We start from the raw sequence: 23,752 nt of genomic DNA on the forward strand, positions 1-23,752 counted from the left end.
CAATGGGGGGGGGGAGGGGACATATGTAATACTTTAAACAATAAAAATTTAAATCTTTAAAAAAAATGTAACTCCTTAAGGGTTGAGACCCTATGGCAAGTAGCCCTAATGAACATCGAACTAGCGCTCGGGGCTGTCCCGCGGCGACTCTGGCTGGAGTGCCACGCCAGGAATGCAGGGAAACTGTGAAACCCGCTACATCACAGGCTATTGTAACCATTTAACTTTTTAAAGCACGGGTCTGGAGGCTGAGGAAAAGATGGGTTTAGGAGAGCGGCAGGGGGATGTAACCTCAGCCACAGCCAAGGAAGGTCTCACTACAGATCCCGTCATGCAACGGGGGAAGGACTAGCAAGTCCTGCCCAAACGACGCCCGGGAGACTCTGGGATTTGTAGTCGCAGTTCCGCGCTGAGCTCTGGAACTTGCACAGGATACTCGCCCCACCTCTTAAAGACCAAACACTCCATTTCACTCCCACAGGCATTCTTATCAGGCGATATACAGTTTTATTTTCACAGACTTGACATTGTTTTAAATACGGAATTTTGCATGCTCTATGAAAACCTACAGTCGTAGAGCCTCTTACCTTCTTCACTCAGCAAAAATTTAAGAAGTTTCTAGCTTCTATTAGGTAACAGGTACTAATACCCTACTTTCAACAAGTTCACAGAGTTTAAATCTCTTATCCTTTATCTTATTCTGGAGATCTTAGAATCTGGGGCAGAAACATAGAGGGCAAAAAAAGGGGGGATGGGGAGGAGAGAATGGTGAGCTACATACAATATGGAAGCCCAACTGCTGTCTTAATATGGGATTCTCCCTTCGGAGGGGTGTTTTTAGTTGCACCCTAAATCAGCTACCAATAAAAAGTGCCTTCATGTTTCATGGAGAACCAAAGTTTAAATGGTTTTTAGTTTTTAAAAGAGACTTTATGCTTAGGTCTTTTAAGGATGATTTTCCTGCCCTAGCTGGTTTGGCTCAATGGATAGAGCGACAGCCTGTGGACTGAAGGGTCACAGGTCTGATTCCCGTCCAGGGCAATTGATGTGTCTCTCTCACAGATGTTTTTTCTCTCTGTCTCTCCCCCTTCCTTCCACTCTCTCTAAATATCAATGGAAAAATATCCTTGGGTGAGGATTAAAAAGGATGATTTTCTTCCCAATGATCTCTTTAAAAGGATTTTGAAATTTAAATCTGAGGGAAAGATTAGATGTAAGAATTTATAATAGAAGAAAACTATATGTGACTCATGAATACAAAAGATCAGTTTTGCAAATGAAGAATAAGGTATAGAAATATTTTAAGAACTCTATTTCATTAAACTGTTGAGTGCTAATTTGAGATATCTTGGTCAATTAGCACAGATGATTTCTATTTTTCTAGCAAATAAACAATGAAAATTAATAAAGTAATAATTAGCATTTGTAATGATAAATTGAGCACATGTTTTATTAAAATGCTTTTAGGTTTCATAGCTACTAACTTTCTATATTAGATCAGTATCCATTCGACCTCTTTACAGGGTTCTATTGTCACCAGACTGGGCAGAGTAGGTCTACCTCAGTCCAACCTGTAGTGTGTGGATTCTCGACTTTGTACAGGAAAGATTTCACAATACAAGTCCAGTGATTTTGAGAGTGCATTTATTAAAGCTGGGGACAGTGAAACAAAGGAAGGACTCGGGTAAGAGAAGCAACAGGAGAGAGCCTAGGTGGGGCTGCTTTGACTCCCTAGAAACGTCATAGGAAAGAAGTGAGCCAAGGCGGGGCTGCTTTTAGCTCACTGGAAAGTCAGAGAAAAAGGCAGGTTCAGGGGGTAAGCCCGGACAAGCTGCCACTGCCCACTGCTCTCTAGTTATAAGTCTCATGGAGACCCTTAGAGTTTAGGAGAAAGAAAGTAAAAAGTTCTAGAGCGATCCTGCATTGGGTCTTTGTCTTGAGGGTTTTTACCTTTTTTCTGCAGTTGAGAAACTTAGGGAAGGGCCTCAGTAGAATATGCATCAGCTTTCCAGGTGCATTTTTAATATGCTAATGTATCAAAATGAGCATGTAGAGGAATTTGGGATTATTCTTTGGTCAGCTTTACTTTTTTCTTAGGTCTGTCTGGCTCTAATCAGGTGTTTGTTATTTGTTCCCCTGATTTTATCCGTCCTTGGGTTTGGTTGGCACATATGGCAATAATTGGGTTTCTGTTCTCTATTTTCCCCCACCAGGGTGATTTAAACTATGTATTCTCTGGTTAGGGAGAAAGGTATAAACCATTTGCTCTCAAGTGTCCTTGGTTGGTTAGGGAAGATAAAGTCTTACAATTCACTAGCTGTAAATTGTTCAAATTGTTTGGCCTTGTTCTTGTCTCAGTTTCCCATTCCATTTGCCCAGGAATTTTCTTAGCTTCTTACTGTCCTGCCTCATATTATATCTACCGGATTGTAATTTTCCCGGAGACTAGAACTACTGACTAAGCCATTTACTAGCCCAGTGGACACTTGTTAAGGTACACCAAGATAGTCCCTCTATTTGCTAGGTAGACTTTCTTGGACAACTGAATTTGACTAAAATTGATCATTTTAGATACTTTAAAAATCATTTTTTCATGAGAGTAGCATAAAATTTGCTAGGCTCCCTCTTATTTCCTTGTCATGTCATTGATAATGATTTTCCATTTTCATTTGCCATGTGGTTTGTGTGTTGCATAGGTAAACACAAACGTAGATAAATGTTATTATACATTTGCCAGATAGCCTGATGACGCTTTCCCACTTAGGACAGGAAGTCTAAGAAAGCTTGACTGTCTTGTAGGTTTCTCCAACAGGAGCAAGAGGAGAGAGGGAATCAGTCCTCTTGTACAGCTTCTTTGGGAAAAACAAAACAAACCAACGATCTGTCTTCAGTTCTTCGAATTCAAAAATAAAATAGTGAGAGAAAGCTGATATAGTGATGAGCGGGGGGATTTAAACTCAGATCCAGTGTGTAAGAGGTTACTGCTTTATGAATTACAGTAGTGCTGCTTGGGGCAATGTGGTTCCCTTGACCAGCACCAGAATTCTGAGCATAGGGCCCAGCAAACTTGTTTTAACAAACTGATGCCTCCAACTACAGTTTGAGAACCATTGGCTTGGGCAATTATGTAAATTTAAATGGAGGACCTTGAAGCAATTTCTTTTTTCGAAGCGCTTCAGAGCTAGTCCTTATATGAATGATTTAAGGTAATGTCTACAATACAAGTGAATGTGTTTAAAAAGTGTTAAGTGTTAAATTCCGTATAGTAACCAGTTACAGAAGACAACTGTTTCCTACCCGGATAACAATTCAGTCTTTCAGACTAAAGTTGCTCTTACAGTTCAAATGAATACAACAGGCCATCAGTTGCGCCTTTATTTTAAACATTTTCATTGTGGTCATAAAATATATAACATAATTGCCATCTTAACCATTTTGAGTGTGCAATTCAGGGGCATTGATTTCCTTCACCATGTCTTGCAACCTCAATTACGATTTTTTTTTTAAACCAGGAAGAATGTTTTTACGATGACCTGTAATGAAATGTTCTCGGCATGTGCATCCACGGCCACCATTCCTACATCTCCACACGTGTGCAGCCGAGCTGCAGGGAGGCGTGCGTTTGGAGCTGAGGTCGCATTCCTTGTCAGCTGGCCGCAGGGAGCCCCGGGCTCTGGCGGGCCCCCAGCGGGGACCGGAGCGCGGCGGCTCTGCGCTCCCGGGCACCCTGCTCGCGGTGCAGGAACGCGCAGGGCCAGCGAGGGGAGCTGCAGGGTAACTTTTCCCAGGGAAGGCGGCCCGTCGTCCTCGCTAGAAGCCTCCCTGCCTTTTGTTTGTTTTCCTGCTGGAGGCTGGAGAGCGGCCGGGTTCCTGCTGCTCTGCCATGCGCCACGCGGCCCGTGCGACTCGCCGGTCCTCCTGGGCGTCCCTGCACGGACGCCTCGGCCTGTCCTAGCAGGGATCGCCCCCATTCTCAGTTCCCGAGGGGCTGCTGCGCCCCACTCGCCCGAGGAGCTGTGCTCACCGCAGGGGCGGGCCCCCGCCTGTGTTCGCCGCGCCAGTAAGTGGGGTCAGGGATCGAGGGGCTTCTGCCGGGCGACCTGTCACTCGGGGTGATGCACCGGAGCTGCGGAAGGACCCCTGCCCCGTGGCCTCTTGAGTGATTCGGGCGGGAGGGAGCGGTGAATGGGCTGTAGTTTCTCTGCGCGGTCATGTGGTCTCTCCCTTCCCTGGAGGCATGAAAACTCCCATTTCCTCGGAGTCGGGAAGATTTCGATGGGTGTTTACCTTCCAGTGTTTAAGAGGGGGAGAGATTCGTGCCCGATTTGAAGCCCCTGTAGTAGGAGGTGGGGGACTTGCTCTGGAATTTTCCTGACTAGGCCTTTGGCTGTCCCGAAAGGGGTCTGAGCAAGAATCCTCACACATTGGTGTGCAACCATTTTTCACGGGGTTTCATTCCTGCTCTGATTTCTTTCTTACCAATGGGAGTACCTGTTATGCGAGGGAGGTTGAAGGATTTTCCAGAACAGGAATTTCTTTTACAATTCACCTTCTAAAGTTTGACTTTGTCACTAGCATTGAGGGCTTTGACTTTTAAATATAAAAGTAGTTTAAGGCATCCTTCCGCAGAAAAAAGTATGCGTTTCCACTTACAACTAAATAAAGATCTGCTTTTGCGGAAGCTTGACTGTGCTGAGAGGATACCACCTTGGGTTTTGCATTCAGGGCTGGATTTTTCGAAGGTATTGGCAGCTGTGGTTTTTTTTTTTTTATTTTGCCCTGGGCCACTTTTTATAGCAATAGAAGTTTGATAGCTACGGTTTTCATTTCTCACCGTTTCCAATGAGCGGACTTCCTGGATGTGCCCCAATAGTGAATTGTACTATTGCTGGATATACAATTAAGATAAGCTTTAAATTTGTGTAGTCAACGTATAAGTAATTAAGAAGAATTTGTGTCTCAACCATATCCTAGCTGTGCTAGGAGTTAATGTATGCATAAAAATGCACATTTGAAATAGTTTCTGAACAAAGCGCTACGATTTGGTAACAGAATCTTGAAGGCCTTCCTGTCTATTTGAGGACCAGTCATTGTAAAACACTAAGAAGTGGGTGTAGAAATGAGAGCTGTGCTGGGATTCTTTATGGAAAAGGATATCCTCTCCCTAAGGTCCAGCCCTCTACAGTGACCTGCCCACTTTTTTAAAAAAAATATATTTTATTGATTTTTTACAGAGAGGAAGGGAGAGGGATAGAGAGCTAGAAACATTGATGAGAGAGAAACATTGATCAGCTGCCTCCTGCACACCCCCGACTGGGGATGTGCCCGCAACCAAGGTACATGCCCTTGACTGGAATCGAATCTGGGACCCTTCAGTCCGCAGGCCGATGCTCTATCCACTGAGCCAAACCAGTCAGGGCAACCTGCCCACTTTTTATTTCCCCCTCTCCACTTGGCTTTGTCCCCATCTCCAAAGTCAAAACTGTTGGTTGGGCAGGAGTGGGCAGTCATGTTTCTAAGTGAGACCCATTTAATTTTAGATGATGGAGGGATTTTTTAAAATTTATCTTTATTGTTGAAAGTTTTACAGATGTCCTTAAAAAAAAACCTCTCCCACCCCTTCTCCAAGTCTTCCTGGCACTATTGTCTGTCCATGGGTTATGCATATATGCATATACGTTCATTGGTTAATCTCTGCCCCACCCACCTTCCCTCTGAAATATGCCAGTCTGTTGCATTGAAATGTCTCTGAATCTTTTATGTTCATCAGTTTATTTTGTTCATTAGATTCCACATATGAGTGAGATCATGTGATCCTTGTCTTTCTCTGACTGGCTTATTTTGCTTAGCATAATACTCTCCAGGTCCCTCCATGCTGTCTCAAAGGGTAAGAGATACTTCTTTTTTACTGCTGCATGATATTCCATTGTGTAAGTACCCATTAGTTGACAAATGGATGGAGTGATGTTTTGAAGGGTTGATGGGGCCTATCTGAGTAGGCCGAGGCCTGTCTTTCTTACCCAGGGAACTCAGCATTTGGTCACAAAGAAATGGTTTTTCTCAGTGAACTTTCCTACTACTGATTATATATGTAAATGAGCTACCAGGATAAAGAAAAGGCCTTTTGGGAGTGGTTATTTGTTGACTGTTCAACATCATCAAAGCCCATTGTTGGTCTTATTCTCACTGCTTTTTGAGGTTCCTGGTAAAGGTGGAAATCATGTTAATATTGAACCTTTGGAATGATCTTTTCCTTCATTTCCTTCCTCCTTCATAGCAATGAGTCATCTCCACCTGTTACACAGAATGTATTTTAATCCAGAACCACACCTTTCCTCTCCTGCAGACTGGAGCAGCCTCTTAGTTACCCTCCCAAGCCTGGCTCTTAGTAAGTCCTCAGTAAATGTTTGCCGAATGAATGAATGAAGAATGAATGAGATGCTCCCCTTTCTGGAATTTGCAGCATTCCTTGTTTGTCTAAACTTTTTAAACCTTTAAACTATCACTTCCTTATGCTGCTACTAGCTTTCCCACCTGCGGTCCCTCTCCATTCTCTAAAATAATTTGTCTAATTTTTCAAGGCCTTTATCCGGCTTCATCCCTCCCACCTAAATCTTGTTTTCAGTTTAGCATACATCTTTGCGCTCTGTGGGGTTTGGTCTTCTTGCTCTCCTACTAAAGGGGCCAGGCTCTCCCTAGAAACTTTCTCCCTTCTCCCCACTCTCCTGTGCAAGTCTGAAATCTTACCCATCCTCTGCGAAGGAGCCCAAGTCCTACTTTTTTCATAATGTCTTCTCTACTCAATTTTCTCCTCTTTCTTTGAAGTCTTAAGACACTTATGTGTGTGTTGTTTTTTTTAGCCCTCCTTATACTGGCCATATTGACCTCTAATTGGCTTAGGCTATTTTAAGCCTCTTTGGGGGCAGGACCCATATTTTATGCATGGTAATGTGGCATTGTGGGCTTTGGAGTCAGGCAGAATTGAGGTCAGGGCCTGACTCTACTTATTACGCATGTGGCCCTGTGGGATTCTCCCAGCATTAGTCCTCTCACATGTAAACTAGGGGAAATGCTTTCCCCGGCTGATTGTGTTGTTGAAGATGGCTTGGGGCCTAAACAGTGCCTGACATGTACCTGACAAAAACCTGCTCATTCCCAGACACTGACTCACAGAGACCTGAACATGTTACAAAGATTTGGTCGATGTTTGTTGATTGACTTGTAGTAAGTAGACCACGAGTCATGGCTCGGCCTGGAAGCCCGGAGCATGGGCAGTCATGCTGTGAAGCTTAGCGAGTGTTATCCTGCCCTTACTTAAAATGGCTTGAGCTTAGGTTATTCCTGGCTAGATCTCTGCTTCTGGGATCTGTTGCTGTTTTTCCATCTGAACCTTGCCAGGAACACTACTGCCTTAAAAAAAAATTTTTTTTTAAACTGCTTCTCTTGAGGCAAGCTCCTCCATTTCATTTGGCAGGATCTTGCTGAGTTGGAGTTTTACCTCACACGTCCTTCTATTTTTCTGCTTGTGGGGTATGTATGACTGTATGTGTTTATGGCAGAACTACTTGCGTAGCACTTTCTTGGCAGATTTCTGGATACAGTGACCTTCGTGTATATGTTGGTCTGTCAGCCTGTGAATAGTGTCTCACTTAATTATAAATTCTCTCATCAGCAGTCTGACAAACGCGGCATTCTGCGGCGTTCTGAGAAGGACCTCTGGCTTAGAGTGTCGGAAATCTCCTATCTGGGCCTCAGTGTTTGTGGCTGATGTGCAAACAGAGGTGTGTGCCGGACAACTTACACACGTATTGTTTGGGGATGATAGTGTAACCTTGTCCTAGGTTGTGGCTGTGCTGACTTTTGAAACACAGTTTTAACTTCCTTATAAAGACACGTGCTCTACAAAACCACCCTGTAAAAATAATTTAGTGAAGCAAATCATTTTCTGGGGCAAATTACATTAAAATGCTAAGAACGCGTTATGGCAGGAAGGAATCAGATGCCTTTACTTGCAGCCAAATAGGAAGTTAAAGAAGCAGCTCAGGTTCCTCCCGAGAAGATGAGGAAGTCGGTATGGGCTTTTGTACTCAATCTCTGCACGTAGTGAGGTGCTGTCCGAAGGTAGGAAAATGTCACCACTCAACAGATCCTAGAAAGGTACTCAATCCGTCCCTGATTTCCTTCCAAGGAAACCGAAGCATCCTTGCTCATTGAGTAAATGTGTGTGCTTTGAAAGTCGAAACCTTCATGGAAAGAGTGTGGTCAGACTTGCTGGTGCAGCTGGCGTGCGTTGACTTGTGACATTGTCTCAGAGTTTGAAGAAAGCAGATCTGCAACTCTTTTTAATATGTGATTCAGAATTTGCAATCCTACATAATAAAAGGGTAATATGCAAATTGACCCTAACGGCAGAACCATCACTGGACCAGTCACTATGAGGCGTACCGACTACCTCTTGGTCCCTTTCCCCAGCTGGCAGGCTCCGATCGCCTGATGGCCACCTGTGGTGGGGGCGGGGCCAACATGCGGGCAGAACAGCCGACTTCTCAGTCCCTTCCCCTGGCTGTCAGGCACCCATCACCCGATTGCAAACGGGGAACTGGGGATGGGTGGCGGCGGGGGGCGGGGCCGGCTACGGGCAGCTGGGGAAGATGGCCCTGATCGCAGGCCAGGCCTAGGGACCATACCTGTGCATGAATTTCGTGCGCCGGGCCTCTAGTACATTCATATACTTTTTACAAAAGGGCAAGTGGGGAGTATTTGATACATCTCTAATAGATTATTAAAACATTTCTTGCCATGGTCAGGTGGCTCAATTGCTTGGAGCATCATCCTGTATACCAAAAGGTTGTGGGTTCGTTTCCTGGTCAGGGCACATACATAGGTTGTGGGTCTGATCCCCTGGTCAGGGTACAGTTAGTATCCCAAACTGAATAAAAGGGCTCAGGCCTTACCATCCTTTTATTCAGTTTGGGATACACCTATAGCCCTTAGATAGACTATCTTATCAGTTGCACATCTATCTTATCAGTTGCACAACTATCTCTACAGTTGCACATACAGGAGGCAACTGATCGATGTTTTTCTCTCACATTGATGTTTCTTTTTCTCCCACCCTTCCTCTCAGAAGATCGATAAAAACATGCTTAGTGAGGATTAAGAAAAAAAACAAAACACTTTTTATTCAGACATTAAAAAATATGCGATCTGAAGATAACAAGGAATCCATTCCTATTAATTGGGTCTCTGGATCTCATCCATAAAGTGAGGGTGTTGGATGATTATTAAGGTTCCTTACAGGAAAAGAAAACCTAATTTTACAGTCAGAAGTTTCCTCAACATTTTCTGTGCCCATGTTGAACTTAGGTTCTGTGAACCCAGCTTTCAATCTATTCTAATTAGCATTGCTATATATTACCTTCCTATGAAGGACCCACGTCCCGCGTGGTTCAGGGTTCTGGCTCTGGAGAAGGGGCTGCGCGCAAATGACAGAGACGAGACAAGAAACAATAATTTGGAAATTGGGGGGCCGGGCGGGAGCCCAAAGCAAGAGGGAGGACCCTCTTGGGCTCAGGCCTTGCCATCCTTTTATTCAGTTTGGGATACACCTATAGCCCTTAGACAGACTATCTTATCAGTAAGGATTTACATGACTATCTGGTCAGGAAGTTGCTTCAGCTACCATTGTCTGACTAAACAGTGGGTGCATAGCTCTGACCTTTGCCAGGGCTCAAGGGTCACCAGCATTCCGGGATCCTTGTCCACACCTCTCTGCTAGAGAAGACAATAGGCGGCTTCCCACACTTACTTTAAACGTTCCCTAGATTTTAACTTTGTCATCCTAATTCAGTTTTGTTTTGTTTTTTTTAAATGGAAGAGCCAAAGGTTTCACTTGGTGCCTTTTCCGCCACACTGGGGGCTCTTCGTACCTACTTGATAAATATATAGTGATGGCCAAGAGCTTGAGAACCACATATTTTTATGGAAAGATCAATGTGTCATTTTTTATCTTTCTGTAGGTGTAATATAACCTGTGATGAAGTGCTGATAACATGTGATGGCCCTCGTGGTTACTATAAAAGATAATGGCCCAGAAACCAAAAACATAAAGTATTATGGTCCAATGTGCTCAGCTACATATTTGACTAGCATGAAAGTTACTGTCTGCATGAACTTGTAGTTCTCCAAAGACAGTAGTTAATGCTTTTGTGATCTTGGACACTGCCTTTGCTTTGAAAGCGACTTTATTAAAGATTCATTTAACTCAGACAAACCCGAGTGAGGAAAAGTAAGATATACATGCTCACATGTTATCTTAGCTGTTAAAAAGCATGTTTTCCTACATTAGGGTAAAAGCTTTTAGAAGAATTCATAATTTTTGTACCCTAGTCCCCATATAGTTGTCCAGTTTTGCAAAGAAGGGTGTGAGGGGGGTGGGATGGCAGTGGGAGTGGGGTTGGTGACACAGGAAAATCACCTCTAGGCAAAATGACCATTTACAAACCTGTCAGTTGCTCATCCATTAATGTATTCATTCAACAGATCTTTCTTGTGAGTACTGATTTGTGCCAGCTGTATGCCAGGTACTCATCTAGGTGCTGGGGATACAGTTGTGAATATAAAGTTTCTGCCCTCACCTTGCTTATATTCTAGGGATAAACACAGTTCACACATGTAACACTGTAACCTCGGGTTAAATGAGGGTTCTATGGAGACGGCTAAAATGTTTCTGCTTACTTGCAGGGTCTCCTCTGTTCCAGGCGCCCACACACTGTGCCCTGCAGGCATATCCTGCCTGCTGCCCATTTTGTACGTAGAGTTGTCCTGGAATACAGCCATGCCCATTTATTTCCGTCTTGTCTCGGACTGCAGAGTGTAGTAGTTGTGACAGACTTATAGCCCTCAAAGCCTAAAATATTTACTGGCCCTTCCCAGAAAATATCCCTGCGCTGTATTATTTTTTACATTAAGTCTTTGCTTCCTTGACACATTTTGTTGATTTGTTTGTTGTTAGACATGATGGTGAGTCACCTTACATTAAGATGAGATCGGCTCCTGAGTTAAAGGTGCTGTAATGTCTGCACAGCGCTTGAATACAGGGTGGGGGGAAGTAGGCTTACAGTTGTGAGTACGGGAAACACAGATTTTTATTATTGTTATTTGTTAATTATGGTATTATTTTCTATACAAACAACTATGAACCTACTTTTGCCCCACCCTGTATATATGTTCTCATTCACTCCCCCATCTTCACCACAATCTGCCTTGCCCACCCTTCCAACATGGGATGCCAGTCAGGTCAGCAGCTGGGACTAGGACTGTTGCCACCCTGGGCAGCCTTTGTTAAGGATGAGGACTGTCACCCCAGCTCATCCACAGTTTCATACAAGTCAGGGTAAAGGTATCCTTCCAGCTCCTCAACATTTTGCTCTCCCTTCAGTTCTTTACAGTCCACAGAAGCCACATAGAATTATGGGTCTTCGTTTAGAAATAATCCACATGTGATTGAATACTTTTTTCAAGGTTCAGGCACAAGCACCCTTTGGTATTGCAGGGGGAGCGATGGGAAGTTATGGACCCTGCTCAGGGGATTAAGGGCCCTGGGACATGGGGAGTTCATTTTCAGAAGCTGGGTTGATGGTGGAGACAGAGGAAAGGCATGGAGCAGTTTCTGGAAACGGAAGAGGCATTCATCCAAGAGGCAAAATACTTAAAGAACATTTCTGCTAAATGTATATAGGCAGAAGAATTGGGCTCCAGAGAGAAAAATATGAGCACGTATGCTATTTCTAGTACCTTTTAAAAAGAAATTAACAGTATTAACTTCCTCGTGTCAAGTAATGACACATGTGAACCTAGAATCCAAAGTGTAATTAATTTACATGCTGGCTATGGTGCCAGGAGAAGGGCCACTGAATGACTTTGCACATAATCCAGTTTTCCTGTGAGGGCAGATGAAAGCAATGGAATCTTTTCTGCATAAAACAATCAAGACCCTCATAGGGTCTGAGTGGGGGTCAGTGGGCTGGTAAACCACAGCTCTCGAGAAGCCCATGTTGGCATGCACTTTTCTGTCTTCGATCTTAACAAATGAGTAATTGTGGCATTCGTTCAGGGACTACCAGGATTCCAAAATAAAGAACGACTACCGCTTCCCTGTGCCCAGTGTCTGGTGTCCAGGCTGTGAATGAGCAGGGCATCCATGCGAGCTGCTGGCCATGAGCAGACGCTCTTTGCCTCCACTGAGGACTGCAGCCGAGGGGAGGGAATTGGGGCTGTTCCGTCACAGGAAGGTTTCCCCCGATGTCACCCAGCCAGGAAAACCATCACTATATTTCAGAGTTTGGCTAGAACTCTTTGAAAGTGAAACCAACTTGTATTTCTTTGTTAGTTGGGTACAGCCTTACCCAAAGGCCGAAGACCTGATCTGACCATGTGGAGGGGGCCTTTCTGAGAGTCCCTGAGACTCAGTGCTTCCGGCATTGTGGTGGGAAGGCCCAGGCCGCCTGCCTGTCTTAGCTTTTCTGTAGTGTTTACTATTTTCCCATTTCAGAATTCTGAACATTTGTGATCAGGTCAAACAATTTCATTGTGACTTTGCACGTGAAGAAATAGAAGTACTGAGAGTTTTGAGATACTCATCAGGGGTGGTACAGAAAATGGATAGCAAAGACTAACATCCAGATTTTGACCATTCAGACAATCTCTGAGTAACTGCTATGTGCAAGTGGAGTGTGAGGCGTGAGAATGCAGAGGCCAAGGAAGCGTGGTGAGTGACCTGGCTGATGCAGAGGGCGGGCCTGCCTGTCACTGACCACTGGGAAGGTGTGGGGACTTTGATATGGGACAGGGCCTTGAGAAAGCCATCAGCTGTGTCTGTGTAGGTTGGGGCAGGAGGCTTCAAAGAGGTGATTGTTGCAGATTCTGAACTTTGGGGCCCAGCGAAGGCAAGGGTACTTGTCCCTCTCTGAAGGAGAAATGTCATGTAGCATACAGGGTCCCTCTGGGGCACTCTCTTCTCTTTGCTAGCTTTTGTGCATGTGATGGGAAAAGTGGAAACTGATTCTTCCCCTCCCGTCCCCCCTCCCCACCATAGTGATTTGAGAAAGAGAGAAACATTGACGTGTTGTTCTACTCATCTGTGCATTAATTGGCTGACCCTTTCATGTGCCCTGATTGGGGAGCAAACCTGCAACCTTGGTGTTTCCAGATGACACTCCAACCAACTACCCGGCCAGGGCCAGTGATCCATTTTTTTTTTCTTCTTAGACAAATGCTGGCTTGATTATGAACTAGTCACAGAATCACAGAGCATTTGAGCAAACCATTTAACTGCATCAAGTCCAGTGCCCTAATTTCACAGAAAGTAAACCTGAGGACTAGGAGACACTCCGAGTCAGAGGAGGTCTGTGCCAACTGGAAACTGGGACCAGCCCCTCTTTGTCTGCAATCACTTTGTCTCCGCTGCTGCTGCTGCTGCTGCTGCTGCTGCTGCTGGCCAGGTCCCCGCTGGGTTCACTGATGTTTGTTTGCAGAATGAGGCCAACTAGCATGGACACATCACTGGTTTCCATATTTGGATTTTGAGCTACAAAGTACTTTCTCTAATTCCTCTTATTCTCAGATCATCAAAAGATTTTATGACCTTTGGATCTTTTGCCACCTTTCCCTTGAGTTTGGTGCAGTCAGCCTGGGTTCCTATATCAATCCCTCCATTTATTAGTTGTATAACTTTGGACAAGTAATTTGTGTCTCAATGTCCTTATCTATAAAATTCGGGGATGATGTTAGTAGTACTAGGGGCAAGTTGCTTATGCCTCAGTGTCCTTATCTGTAAAATATGGATAATAACAATAATAGTACCTACCTGGCACAGTTGTAAGGATTAAACAGATTAATATATAGAAGCACTACAATAGTACTGTACATATAGTAAGTACTAAAATTAGTAGTAGTACCTTTTGGGTTTATTTGATACTAGAGGCCCGGTGCACATTTGTGCAGTGGGGGTGGGGGGGTGGGGTGGGGTCCCTTAGCCTGGCCTGCGCCCTCTCACAGTCCAGGACCCCTTGGGGGATGTACGCCTGCTGGCTGAGGCCCACTCCCCACTCCTGAGTTGAACGTCTGCCCCCTGGTCGTCAGTGCACATCATAGTGACGGATCATTCTGCCGTTTGGTTAATTTGCATATTAGCCTTTTATTTATGAGGATATTAGGAAGGTAAGTGTGGATTAGTTATAGTGAGAGATTTATCTATGTTATTCTATGGAGTCAGAGAGGTATGTAGAAGGTCTGCCCCTTAGCATGTCAGCTAATTCCCAAGTCAATGGATGAGCTGCTACATTCCACTCACTTCTCAGGCAGTGTTGACTGTCTATACCAGGAGCTGTGAATTCAAATGCTGTGGGGGCAGAGGAGGAAATGTAAAAGACTCAGGAAACTAGCTATGTGCTTGTTAGGCAGTAAGAAATTGAACTTCTCTTTTAAATAAAGGACAATTTTTCTTTAAACAGGAGGTTTTTTTCAGGTTGCCTTTTAGTTTGTCACTTTTAACAGCAGCATAGGAACAGAGATGTTTTTCTTTCAATAAAACAAGTGGTTGTGAAGGTACAAAAATACATGGTTACTAAAAAAAAATTGAGGAACTGATATAGAAACCATTTTAGGGACAGTAGGAAGGATGGGGACTGTGATGAGCTGAAGAGTCCATGCTCAGTCTAAGGAGGTGGTGACTACCCTTTTCTAGCTTTTTGTTACCACACAAGGCTAAGGATCCCATGTTGTCAGCCCTTCGGTTTTTCTAAAGAAGCCCCCAATCTGGATTTTTATATGAAAGTTCCTGGTTTCAAATACAGATTCAGAACCTAGCTTTGAATCCAGGCCTCAGACGGCCAGTTTGCAAGCTCCCGGTTCACACAGTGTGAATCTCCATATGCCAATGTCGTATTTAGAGATTTCAGCCACAGTTGTGAAGTCTTGCTCACTGTGCAAAATTGTAGAGAAATAGTCTCTATACTTCAAAAAGGAATTCCGTTGCTTATTGGGAAAGTGTAGACTTCTGATTTCATTCTTTTTTTTTTTAATTGTGAAAATAAGTATTCATTTATTAAAAACAAACTTCAGAAAAACATATCTGTTAAAACATGGTTAATTTTGACAACAGCTGTCAGTGAGCAAAAATAAAAAATGTGATGAGGAAGCAAGAATTACTGTTACTAAGTTATATTATACCCACCTCTTCAATTATACCCCTGTTATCTTGAAAAATATAAAGGTAGCTCTAAGAACTTTAGACATAGCTCTAGGTTTATGGCATGATTTGCCTTTCATGTTTTATTGATTTCCAGAGGGTACTATTTTATGATACCAAATCAAATGCATAGTCTAAGAAAATTCTTCTCTTTTAATGCAGTCTATGAAGTCTTCCTACTTGAAACCCTCAGGATCAAATTACCCTTACATTTTTCTAAGGAGAAGACAGCCATCAAATTTTTTCAACATTGGCCCCCATTCTTAAAAAGGATATAGGTGTGGTTTAATTAATACTGATTTTTTTTTAATGTGCGGAAATCCAACTCTGCTTTTTATTTTTAATTTTTATTTTTTTAAAAATATATTTTATTGATTTTTTACAGAGAGGAAGGGAGAGAGATAGAGAGTCAGAAACATCGATGAGAGAGAAACATCGATCAGCCGCCTCCTGCACATCCCCCACCGGGGATGTGCCCACAACCCAGGTACATGCCCTTGACCGGAATCGAACCTGGGACCTTTCAGTCCGCAGGCCGATGCTCTATCCACTGAGCCAAACCGGTTTCGGCTCCAACTCTGCTTTTTAAATTAAATAAAAGGAACAAAAATATGGCACCATCCCAAAAAATCTAATGGCAATAAAAATGGCAGCAGTACAAAAATCTAAGCAAATCTCCAATACAGCAGATTTGTTGTATACAGCATGCAATGATTTATTTTTAGCGAGAACAAGAAGCTTAATAACAGGCAAAGGAAACCAAACACTGCATTATATTGAATACTAAGGTGAGTAACCATAGTTATCTCATAAATCTTCCAATAACGTAACTAGTTGCTTTCGAATAACTATATGTGACCCTCATTTTTTAATTAAATGCCTATTCAACAAAGCTAACTGGAACAAATACATTTATGCAAATTTATATCCTAGGATACCAGAGTAAACAGGAGACATTAGTCAAGGATGAGTAAGAAAGTTCTATTTTTTTTCATCATCTGTGTCACCAGGTGGCAAAGGATGTACTTTTCTCTTTCCTTTTCCTAAACCACTGCTTCCTGCCTCTTCAGGAATCCGATTCTCTTTATCAGAATCTTTAGGGGACAGTCTGAAGAATTCTCCAATTCCTTTTTGCCTTTTGGGAGTTGGGCGCACACAAACTGGATTCCCTCTTGCATACTTATTTTCAGCTTTCCTCCAGGAAGGTGAAGTGAAGTTAGTGGCAGAGGTGGAGGAACCAAGCACTTTCCTGGGGGCTCGGGCAGCCACCACTTTTCTGTAGGTGCCCAGGCAACTGTCTGCTCTAGTCCGCACCATGTTCAGACACGAGAAGATGAGAGCAACCCACTGACTTTCCCACGGAGGATGTCTCAGTGGACAAGGACAAGAAAACTAATCTCCCGGGCCCAGTGTATACTCCTGATTTCATTCTTAAAACATTCTTTTGAATAAATAAAAACCACTGCTGCCTTAATTCAGATGATTGTATGAAAGTCTTTGGGAGGTTCTCTGATTTCCTTTAACTTAAGCTCTGTTGTCATCTGTGGTAAGTTATAATTATCAATGACATACAGCGTGAATGTATATCATTGATAATAGGAATAGGTTCTTTGGGAGGAAACTTTCAAATCAAGGAAACAAGGAAGAGCGGCATGGATGTCCCAATTCATCACCATCTTCGTGAAGAGCCATGCTGGACTATGGTGCTCTGTTGAATAGGCAGTGTTGGCATAATCAGATGATTTTCAGAGTCTGGGATTAGGTGTCAGCTTTAGAGAGTAGTTGTCTGGTAAAGCCATCCACGTAGCATGTAGGGACCTTCAAGACCCAAGAGAAGCTGGGCTTTAATAAACTCTGGATAAAAGAGTCCCCTTCCCAGCTGGCTAGTTGTCCAGGCAACCCTGGTACCCAGGGCCACTTTTGGACACTCCTTCTTGTTGCATCATAATAGATTTGTAGTTGTATGTTCTTCCAAAATAGAAGCAGATAATGGTGGATGGAAAAATTGAACCTTGGGCTAATAGAGAATTACTTCTTGTAATTTGTCTCCAACTATGCTAACCTCTTTCAGTTTTCAAAGCATGCTAACTACAGATGATTGATCTATTGATCTATCTCTATCACCTCCCCTATAGAATTTTGTCTGCACCCTAAATATCACAGTTTTATATAATAATGTTTAAGGCAGAAACACAGGGCATTGTTTTTGTCAACTGTCTTTATCAGGGAGTAGATAGATTCCTTCTCAGAGGCTTTTCTCTTCGATCATCAGTTCACTTTCCTTTCCATCTCTTAAGTCTGAGCCATAGCCTCACTCCTAATTGCTTTGTTTGGCTTAGACTGATCAGAGTTCACGCATCAGGACGATAGTAGGTAGTTACCGGCCCTCATTAGATTGAATCCTGAACAATATCAGGGTTCTATAAACTGAGCAAGAAGAGGAGCATTGCTATTGGGTAGATCAGCAATGGCCCCACCCCTGTCTCCCTCTTTTTTCCAGTGCATTGTCCATCACTCTTGTTTTCCCGGAGCAGCAGTGAGTCTTGTTCTTCACTTTCAGATCGTGACATGAGTCATCACATTCAGGCCACCATAAAAATGATGAATAACTGAACACCACTGATCTCCAATGTATTTAACCACTTACTGCTGGGACATGCTCAGAATTGATTATACTTCTTGGTCTAATGCTAATTTGAATAATACCACATCATTTTTTTTTTTTTTAGGATAGGAAATAATTCACTGGAGTAGAGAATAGAAAGCTCAGACAGTGGTCATGATTCTCTTCTCTGGAGCCCTACATCCTTCTCTCTGATACTCCTTTGGACACTTGAAACAATTACCATAGCTTCCCAAGTCTCCTTTACTTTTAATTCCTTTCTTTCCCTTTTGTATATAATGAAACTTGATTATTCTTCAGTACCTCAGCCCTTCCACTTCTCTGAAGGGTTGCCAGACCTCCTTCTACCAAGAGTTGGTGGTCCTCTCTACCATGTCCTCATAGCACTTTCTACATTTTTCATGTACATGTCAATTGTGAGTTATGTAAAGGAAGGGCCCTTATCTTATCCATAATGTGCCCCCGAAGCCTTGCATAATGCTTAGCATCTCAGCCTGGAGAGACACTAGTCTGATCCATTATAAGGTCATTACTCAATTACCAGAAGTAACAAGATGAAAAAGCAGCTACCATGCCTTGGTGAGCGTTACATCTTGCCAGAGTAATTGAGTTTTGTTCTATGATAATATGAAAAACTGTAACAAGAAAGAATTGTTAGGGTGACTTTGTGTTGAATGAATGACCCACTTTATCTCGATTTCAGTAAAGTTCTTAATGCTTTCACAAATAGCTTTCTCAGTGATCATCTAGGGCAGGGGTGGAGAATGTCCAACCCATGGGTCGTATGAGGCCCATGAAATCATTTGGTCTGCCCCTGCCAAGGCATTAGGGGTGAATTAATTAAATATTTGACTAAATATAGCAGACTAATTTTTTTTTAAAAAATCTCAGCTCTATCTTAAAAAAAAGATGGAGCCCTAGCTGGTTTGGCTCAGTGGAGAGAGCGTTGGCTTGTGGACTGAAGGGTCCCAGGTTCGATTCCAGTCAGAGGCACATGCCTGGGTTGCAGGCTCGATCCCCAGTGGGGGGCATGCAGGAGGCAGCTGATCAATGATTCTCTCTCATCATTGATGTTTTTTTTTTTTTTTTTTTTAAATATGTTTTATTGATTTTTTACAGAGAGGAAGGGAGAGGGATAGAGAGTTAGAAACATCGATGAGAGAGAAACATCGATCAGCTGCCTCCTGCACACCCCCGACTGGGGATGTGCCCGCAACCAAGGTACATGCCCTTGACCGGAATCGAACCTGGGACCCTTGAGTCCGCAGGCTGACGCTCTATCCACTGAGCCAAACCGGTTAGGGCCATCATTGATGTTTCTATCCCTCCCTTCCTCTCTCTGAAATCGATAAAGATATATATTTAAAAAAATATGATAGAGAGGAAGGGGAAAGGGATAGAGAGATAGAAACATCATCAATCAGCTGCCTCCTGCACGCCCCCTACTGGGGATTGAGCCCATAGGAATTGAACCTGTGACCTCTTGGTCAACCGCTGAGCCACACCAGCCAGGCTAGCAGGCTTATTTTTAAGTTGATAATTTTGTATGGCCCACGAATGATGTTATAAATATCCAAATGGCCTTTGGCAGAAAAAGGTTCACTACCCCTGCTCTAGGGAAAGCATTGTCCCAATTATACAGTTTAAATGAATGAGGAAATAGTAGGACATTAATTATCAAAGAAAGGCATCTATGATTAATAGTTAATAGACGTGATTCATTAGTATAATGCCATTGCAAAAAAAAAAGTGGGGAAGAGCCCACATGCTTCTGGAAGTTAGCTAGTCATTAAGTTTTGGTCACCACAGTTCTTCAAGGAGATGGAGAAGTGTGTGAGGATTCAGAGATGAACGCCAAAGGTAATTAAAGTAGTGGAAACAGGTCCTGTGAGGAAAGGTTGTGTAATTAAAGCAAGAAAAGGCCAAGGGACTCACATTTGATTACTAATTTCATGTATTTTTTATATCCACAAAAAATAAGCATGAAGAAATTAGCTTAAAGTACAATAGGCAAGTTATGGTTGGCTATGAAGAAAAATATTCTAACTAATTGGATTAAAAAATGCAAATCTGACCATGCTATTCTCTAGTTAAAAAACAACAACACAAAACACAAACAACCTTTAACTGACTTCCCGTTGTTTCTAGGTCAGCGTCTACTTTTTTTTTAATGAAGCATATAATTTATTTATTTATTTATTTTTAAATATATTTTTATTGATTTCAAAAAGGAAGGGAGAGGGAGAGAGAGAAACATCAATGATGAGAGAGAATCATTGATCGGCTGCCTCCTGCATGCCCCACACTGGGGATCGAGCCCGCCCTTGACCAGAATGGAATCGAACCCGGGACCTTTTAGTCCGTAGGCCAACGCTTTCTCCACTGAGTCAGCCCTAGCGGCTGAAGCATATAATTTAGTCGTTAGCTGATTTTTAACAAATCAAGGTTCAAGTGATTTTTTTTTTAAAGCAAGATAACATGTAACAATGATTTGGGCATTTTAATTTGTTGGGAAATGAAATACTGAATGATACAGAAATAATGTTGTCATATCAAAAATAGATGGAGATAAATAGGAAAAGATGAAATAGAGGGGGAAATAAACAGAGTCCAAAATTGCTTATGTTGTGGCCCAAATGTTCTTTCTGTGTTTTGTTGAGACACAGCTTGAATCCCAGACAGACTCAGCTTCAATCATGAAGTGGATGAGCCACAATGTATGATAGTGTTCTGTCTTATGAGCAGCTTAATATGAGGTTGAATAAGTAAATCCACATTTGTATGTTTTAGGATTAAATAAAATGTTTAAGATATGTATGTGTGTGTTTTTAAAGATACCCATTCCTGTACGCTTTGAGGATAATTTTTTCAATGTTTAATCTAGAATGATTTCAAACATACAGTTATAAGAATAGTACAAAGAATATCCATTTGCTTTTACCCAGATTTACCTGTTGTTAACATTTTACCCCATTTGTGTGCTTGTTCACACACACACTCTCTTTCTCTACACACACAAACACACACACATACACACACATACGCGCACACAATTTTTGTTCTACCCACTTGAGAATAAACTGCATACATCATGGACCTTTACTTATAAATCTTTCAGGATATATTCTTTCAGAATAAGAATATGGTCTTACAGGACCACAGGAGACTTCAGTAAATTTAATACAGTTACGGTATTTTAATCTACCATCCATATTCCAACTGTTTCCATTGACCAATAATCTCCTTTACAGGTGTTTTCTTCTCCTGTAGTACAGGATGCAGCCAAAGCCTGTGTTTTTCAAAATGGCATCTGAGGCCGTCCACAAACAAAACTGCAGGGTTACCTCCTTCCAGGTGCAAGCTCCTCCCTTTGCCCCCCACCCCAGGTTCACGCCCCTGTGCCTTCGTTTCTGCTCCTTGGAGTGCTAGAACCCCGTTCTTTACACAATACCTACTTTTCTTTTTCTTTCAATAATCAGACATTTATGACGACTCTCCTTACTACCCTCCTGGAAGTCAGGGGGCTTTCTCCTTTCTCCCTCCCCACATCTGGGACCCTAGGTGTACTTGACATATCTTAGTGCATATTCATGAATACATATCTGCCCCGCCTTCCCCCAATCACCCTTATCCCCATTCTATGAGACTCTAAGGTCTTTGAGAAAGTAAACCATATTGTATTGGTCTTTGTATCCCCAGATGTTACCATGGGGTCTGTCACACATGAGGTGCTTTATAAATATTTATTTATCAGCGATGGAATATGTCACTGTAAAGAGCTGCTGAAGGAAGTTGTAGGAGTCTGATCCTAAAGAGCTTCCAAAGAAAGGAAAATGCCCTCTAACCACGGGCCTTAATGGTTCTAGGCGCAGTGGTTGGTAAACTGCGGCTCCCGAGCCACATGTGGCTCTTTGGCCCCTTGAGTGTGGCTCTTCCACAAAATACTGACTTCTGGGCATGGGCCACGAAGTTTCAATCGCACTGTACATGCACGCCCGCACGTGGTATTTTGTGGAAGAGCCACACTCAAGGGGCCAAAGAGTCGCATGGGGCTCGCGAGCCGCAGTTTGCTGACCACTGTTCTAGGGGGAAGGGGAAGGAGTCTGGGCTGGGAAGATTAAATGGTAGAGTATGGTGAAATCAGACCTAACGTTTACATTTCTTAAGTTTTCTCAAGGTCATGCACAGCCTTCGCAAGAACATGGACTGGATCTACTTTTTAATTTTTAACTAATTTTAGACTTCCAGAAACATTACAAAAATAGGACAGAAAGTTCCTAGAAACACTTCACCTAGCTTCCCTTAATAATAAATATCTTCTATAACCATAGAACAATGATCAAAACCAGGAAGGTGGATTTGGCACAAGGCTACTAACTAAACTACAGACCTTATTCAAATTTCCCCAACTTTTCCACTAATGTCTTTTTTTTCTGTTCCAGGGTCCTATCCACGATCTCATGTTGCATTTAGTTGTCATGTCTCCTTAACTGTCTTCCATCTGTGACAGTTCCTCAGTCTGTCTTTGCCTTTGTGATCTTGACACTTTTGAAGAGTATTGGTCTTTTGTAGAATGTCCCTCATTTTGGGTTTGCCTGATGTTTTCTCATGGATAGATTGAGATTCTGCATTATTTACAAGAATACCACTGTGGTACTGTGATGTTGTGCCTGCTCTGAGCATCATGTCCAGGGTACATGAAGACATATGTCTTATTAATGGTGATGTTGAACTTGATCACTTGGATAAGGAGGTTTCTGCCAGATTTTTCCCTATAGGGTTATCATCCTTTTCTTTGACGTTAATAAATATCTTAGAGATGCTTTGAAACTATGCAGATAATCCTGTTTCTCTTCAGACTGTTATCCACTAATATATGCATCCATCAGAGAACCTTGTTTGTAACAAATTTTACTGTTATGTTTGCCTAAATGAATTTCTTTTTTTTAAAATATATTTTATTGATTTTTTACAGAGAGGAAGGGAGAGGGATAGAGAGTTAGAAACATCGATGAGAGAGAAACATCGATCAGCTGCCTCCTGCACACCTCCTACTGGGGATGTGCCTGCAACCAAGGTACATGCCCTTGACCGGAATCGAACCTGGGACCCTTGAGTCCACAGGCTGACGCTCTATCCACTGAGCCAAACCGGTTAGGGCCTAAGTGAATTTTTCTTAGTGATTGGAAAGAATTCTTCTGGAAGAAGGAGCTGCAGACTGGATTTGGATTTAGATGCAGAATGTCACATACTTCTAATCAATATTTTCTGCTCTGTTGATTCTTCAGATAATTAATTTAATAAAATGTATTTAATGTTCTTATAAGTGAATTTCTTAGTGATTGGAAAGAATTCTTCTGGAAGAAGGAGCTGCAGACTGGATTTGGATTTAGATGCAGAATGTCACATACTTCTAATCAATATTTTCTGCTCTGTTGATTCTTCAGATAATTAATTTAATAAAATGTATTTAATGTTCTTATTCATGTATTTACATTTTATTAATGTTTATGTAAAGGCATTACAATCACATATGTTATTACTGTACTGTATTTTCTTTATTATAAGCAAACTGAATGACTTTCAATTTTATAAGTGAAAAAAATCAATGGCATTAGGAAAACAGAACTAAAAAACATTTTTAATAATAATAATAAAAAAAAAACCTGCCCAGGACTGCCCAGCCAGCTCAGTGGTTGAGCATCGACCTACGAACTAGGTCACGGTTTGATTCCCAGTGAGGGCACATGCCCAGGTTGCAGGCTACTGAGGTATGTAGGAGGCAGCCGATCAGTGATTCTCTGTCATCATTGATGTTTCTATCCTCTCTCCCTCTCCTTTCCTCTCTGAAATTAATAAAAAAATATATTTAAAAAAAA

The 23,752-nt window shown here is 42.4% G+C and overlaps 3 protein-coding genes across 3 annotated transcripts in view; 1 reads left to right on the forward strand and 2 right to left on the reverse strand.

Annotated features, from left to right (window-relative positions):
• Positions 1-12,801, reverse strand: part of FBXO9 (F-box protein 9) — a 45,795-nt gene extending 32,994 nt beyond the window's left edge. The window contains exons 1-2 of the mRNA XM_005878085.2: positions 12,794-12,801; positions 5,871-5,877 (exon numbers count right to left, since the gene is read on the reverse strand). Coding sequence (XP_005878147.2) covers positions 5,871-5,874 — 4 coding nt within the window. The 5' untranslated portion in view covers positions 5,875-5,877; positions 12,794-12,801. The remainder of the gene's footprint in view (positions 1-5,870; positions 5,878-12,793) is intronic.
• The window catches only part of ICK (intestinal cell (MAK-like) kinase), a 51,720-nt gene continuing 31,726 nt past the window's right edge, over positions 3,759-23,752 (forward strand). Inside the window, exon 1 of the mRNA XM_005878088.2 lies at positions 3,759-4,060. The gene's annotated coding sequence lies outside the window, so the exon portion shown is untranslated. The remainder of the gene's footprint in view (positions 4,061-23,752) is intronic.
• On the reverse strand, positions 16,217-16,606 carry LOC102260942 (PCNA-associated factor). The gene has a single exon (XM_005878087.2). The coding sequence runs from the start codon at positions 16,565-16,567 to the stop codon at positions 16,232-16,234; it is 336 nt and encodes a 111-aa protein (XP_005878149.1). The 5' UTR covers positions 16,568-16,606; the 3' UTR covers positions 16,217-16,231.

Source organism: Myotis brandtii, unplaced genomic scaffold, assembly GCF_000412655.1.
Source record: "Myotis brandtii unplaced genomic scaffold, ASM41265v1 scaffold544, whole genome shotgun sequence".
Classification (NCBI taxonomy): domain Eukaryota; kingdom Metazoa; phylum Chordata; class Mammalia; order Chiroptera; family Vespertilionidae; genus Myotis; species Myotis brandtii.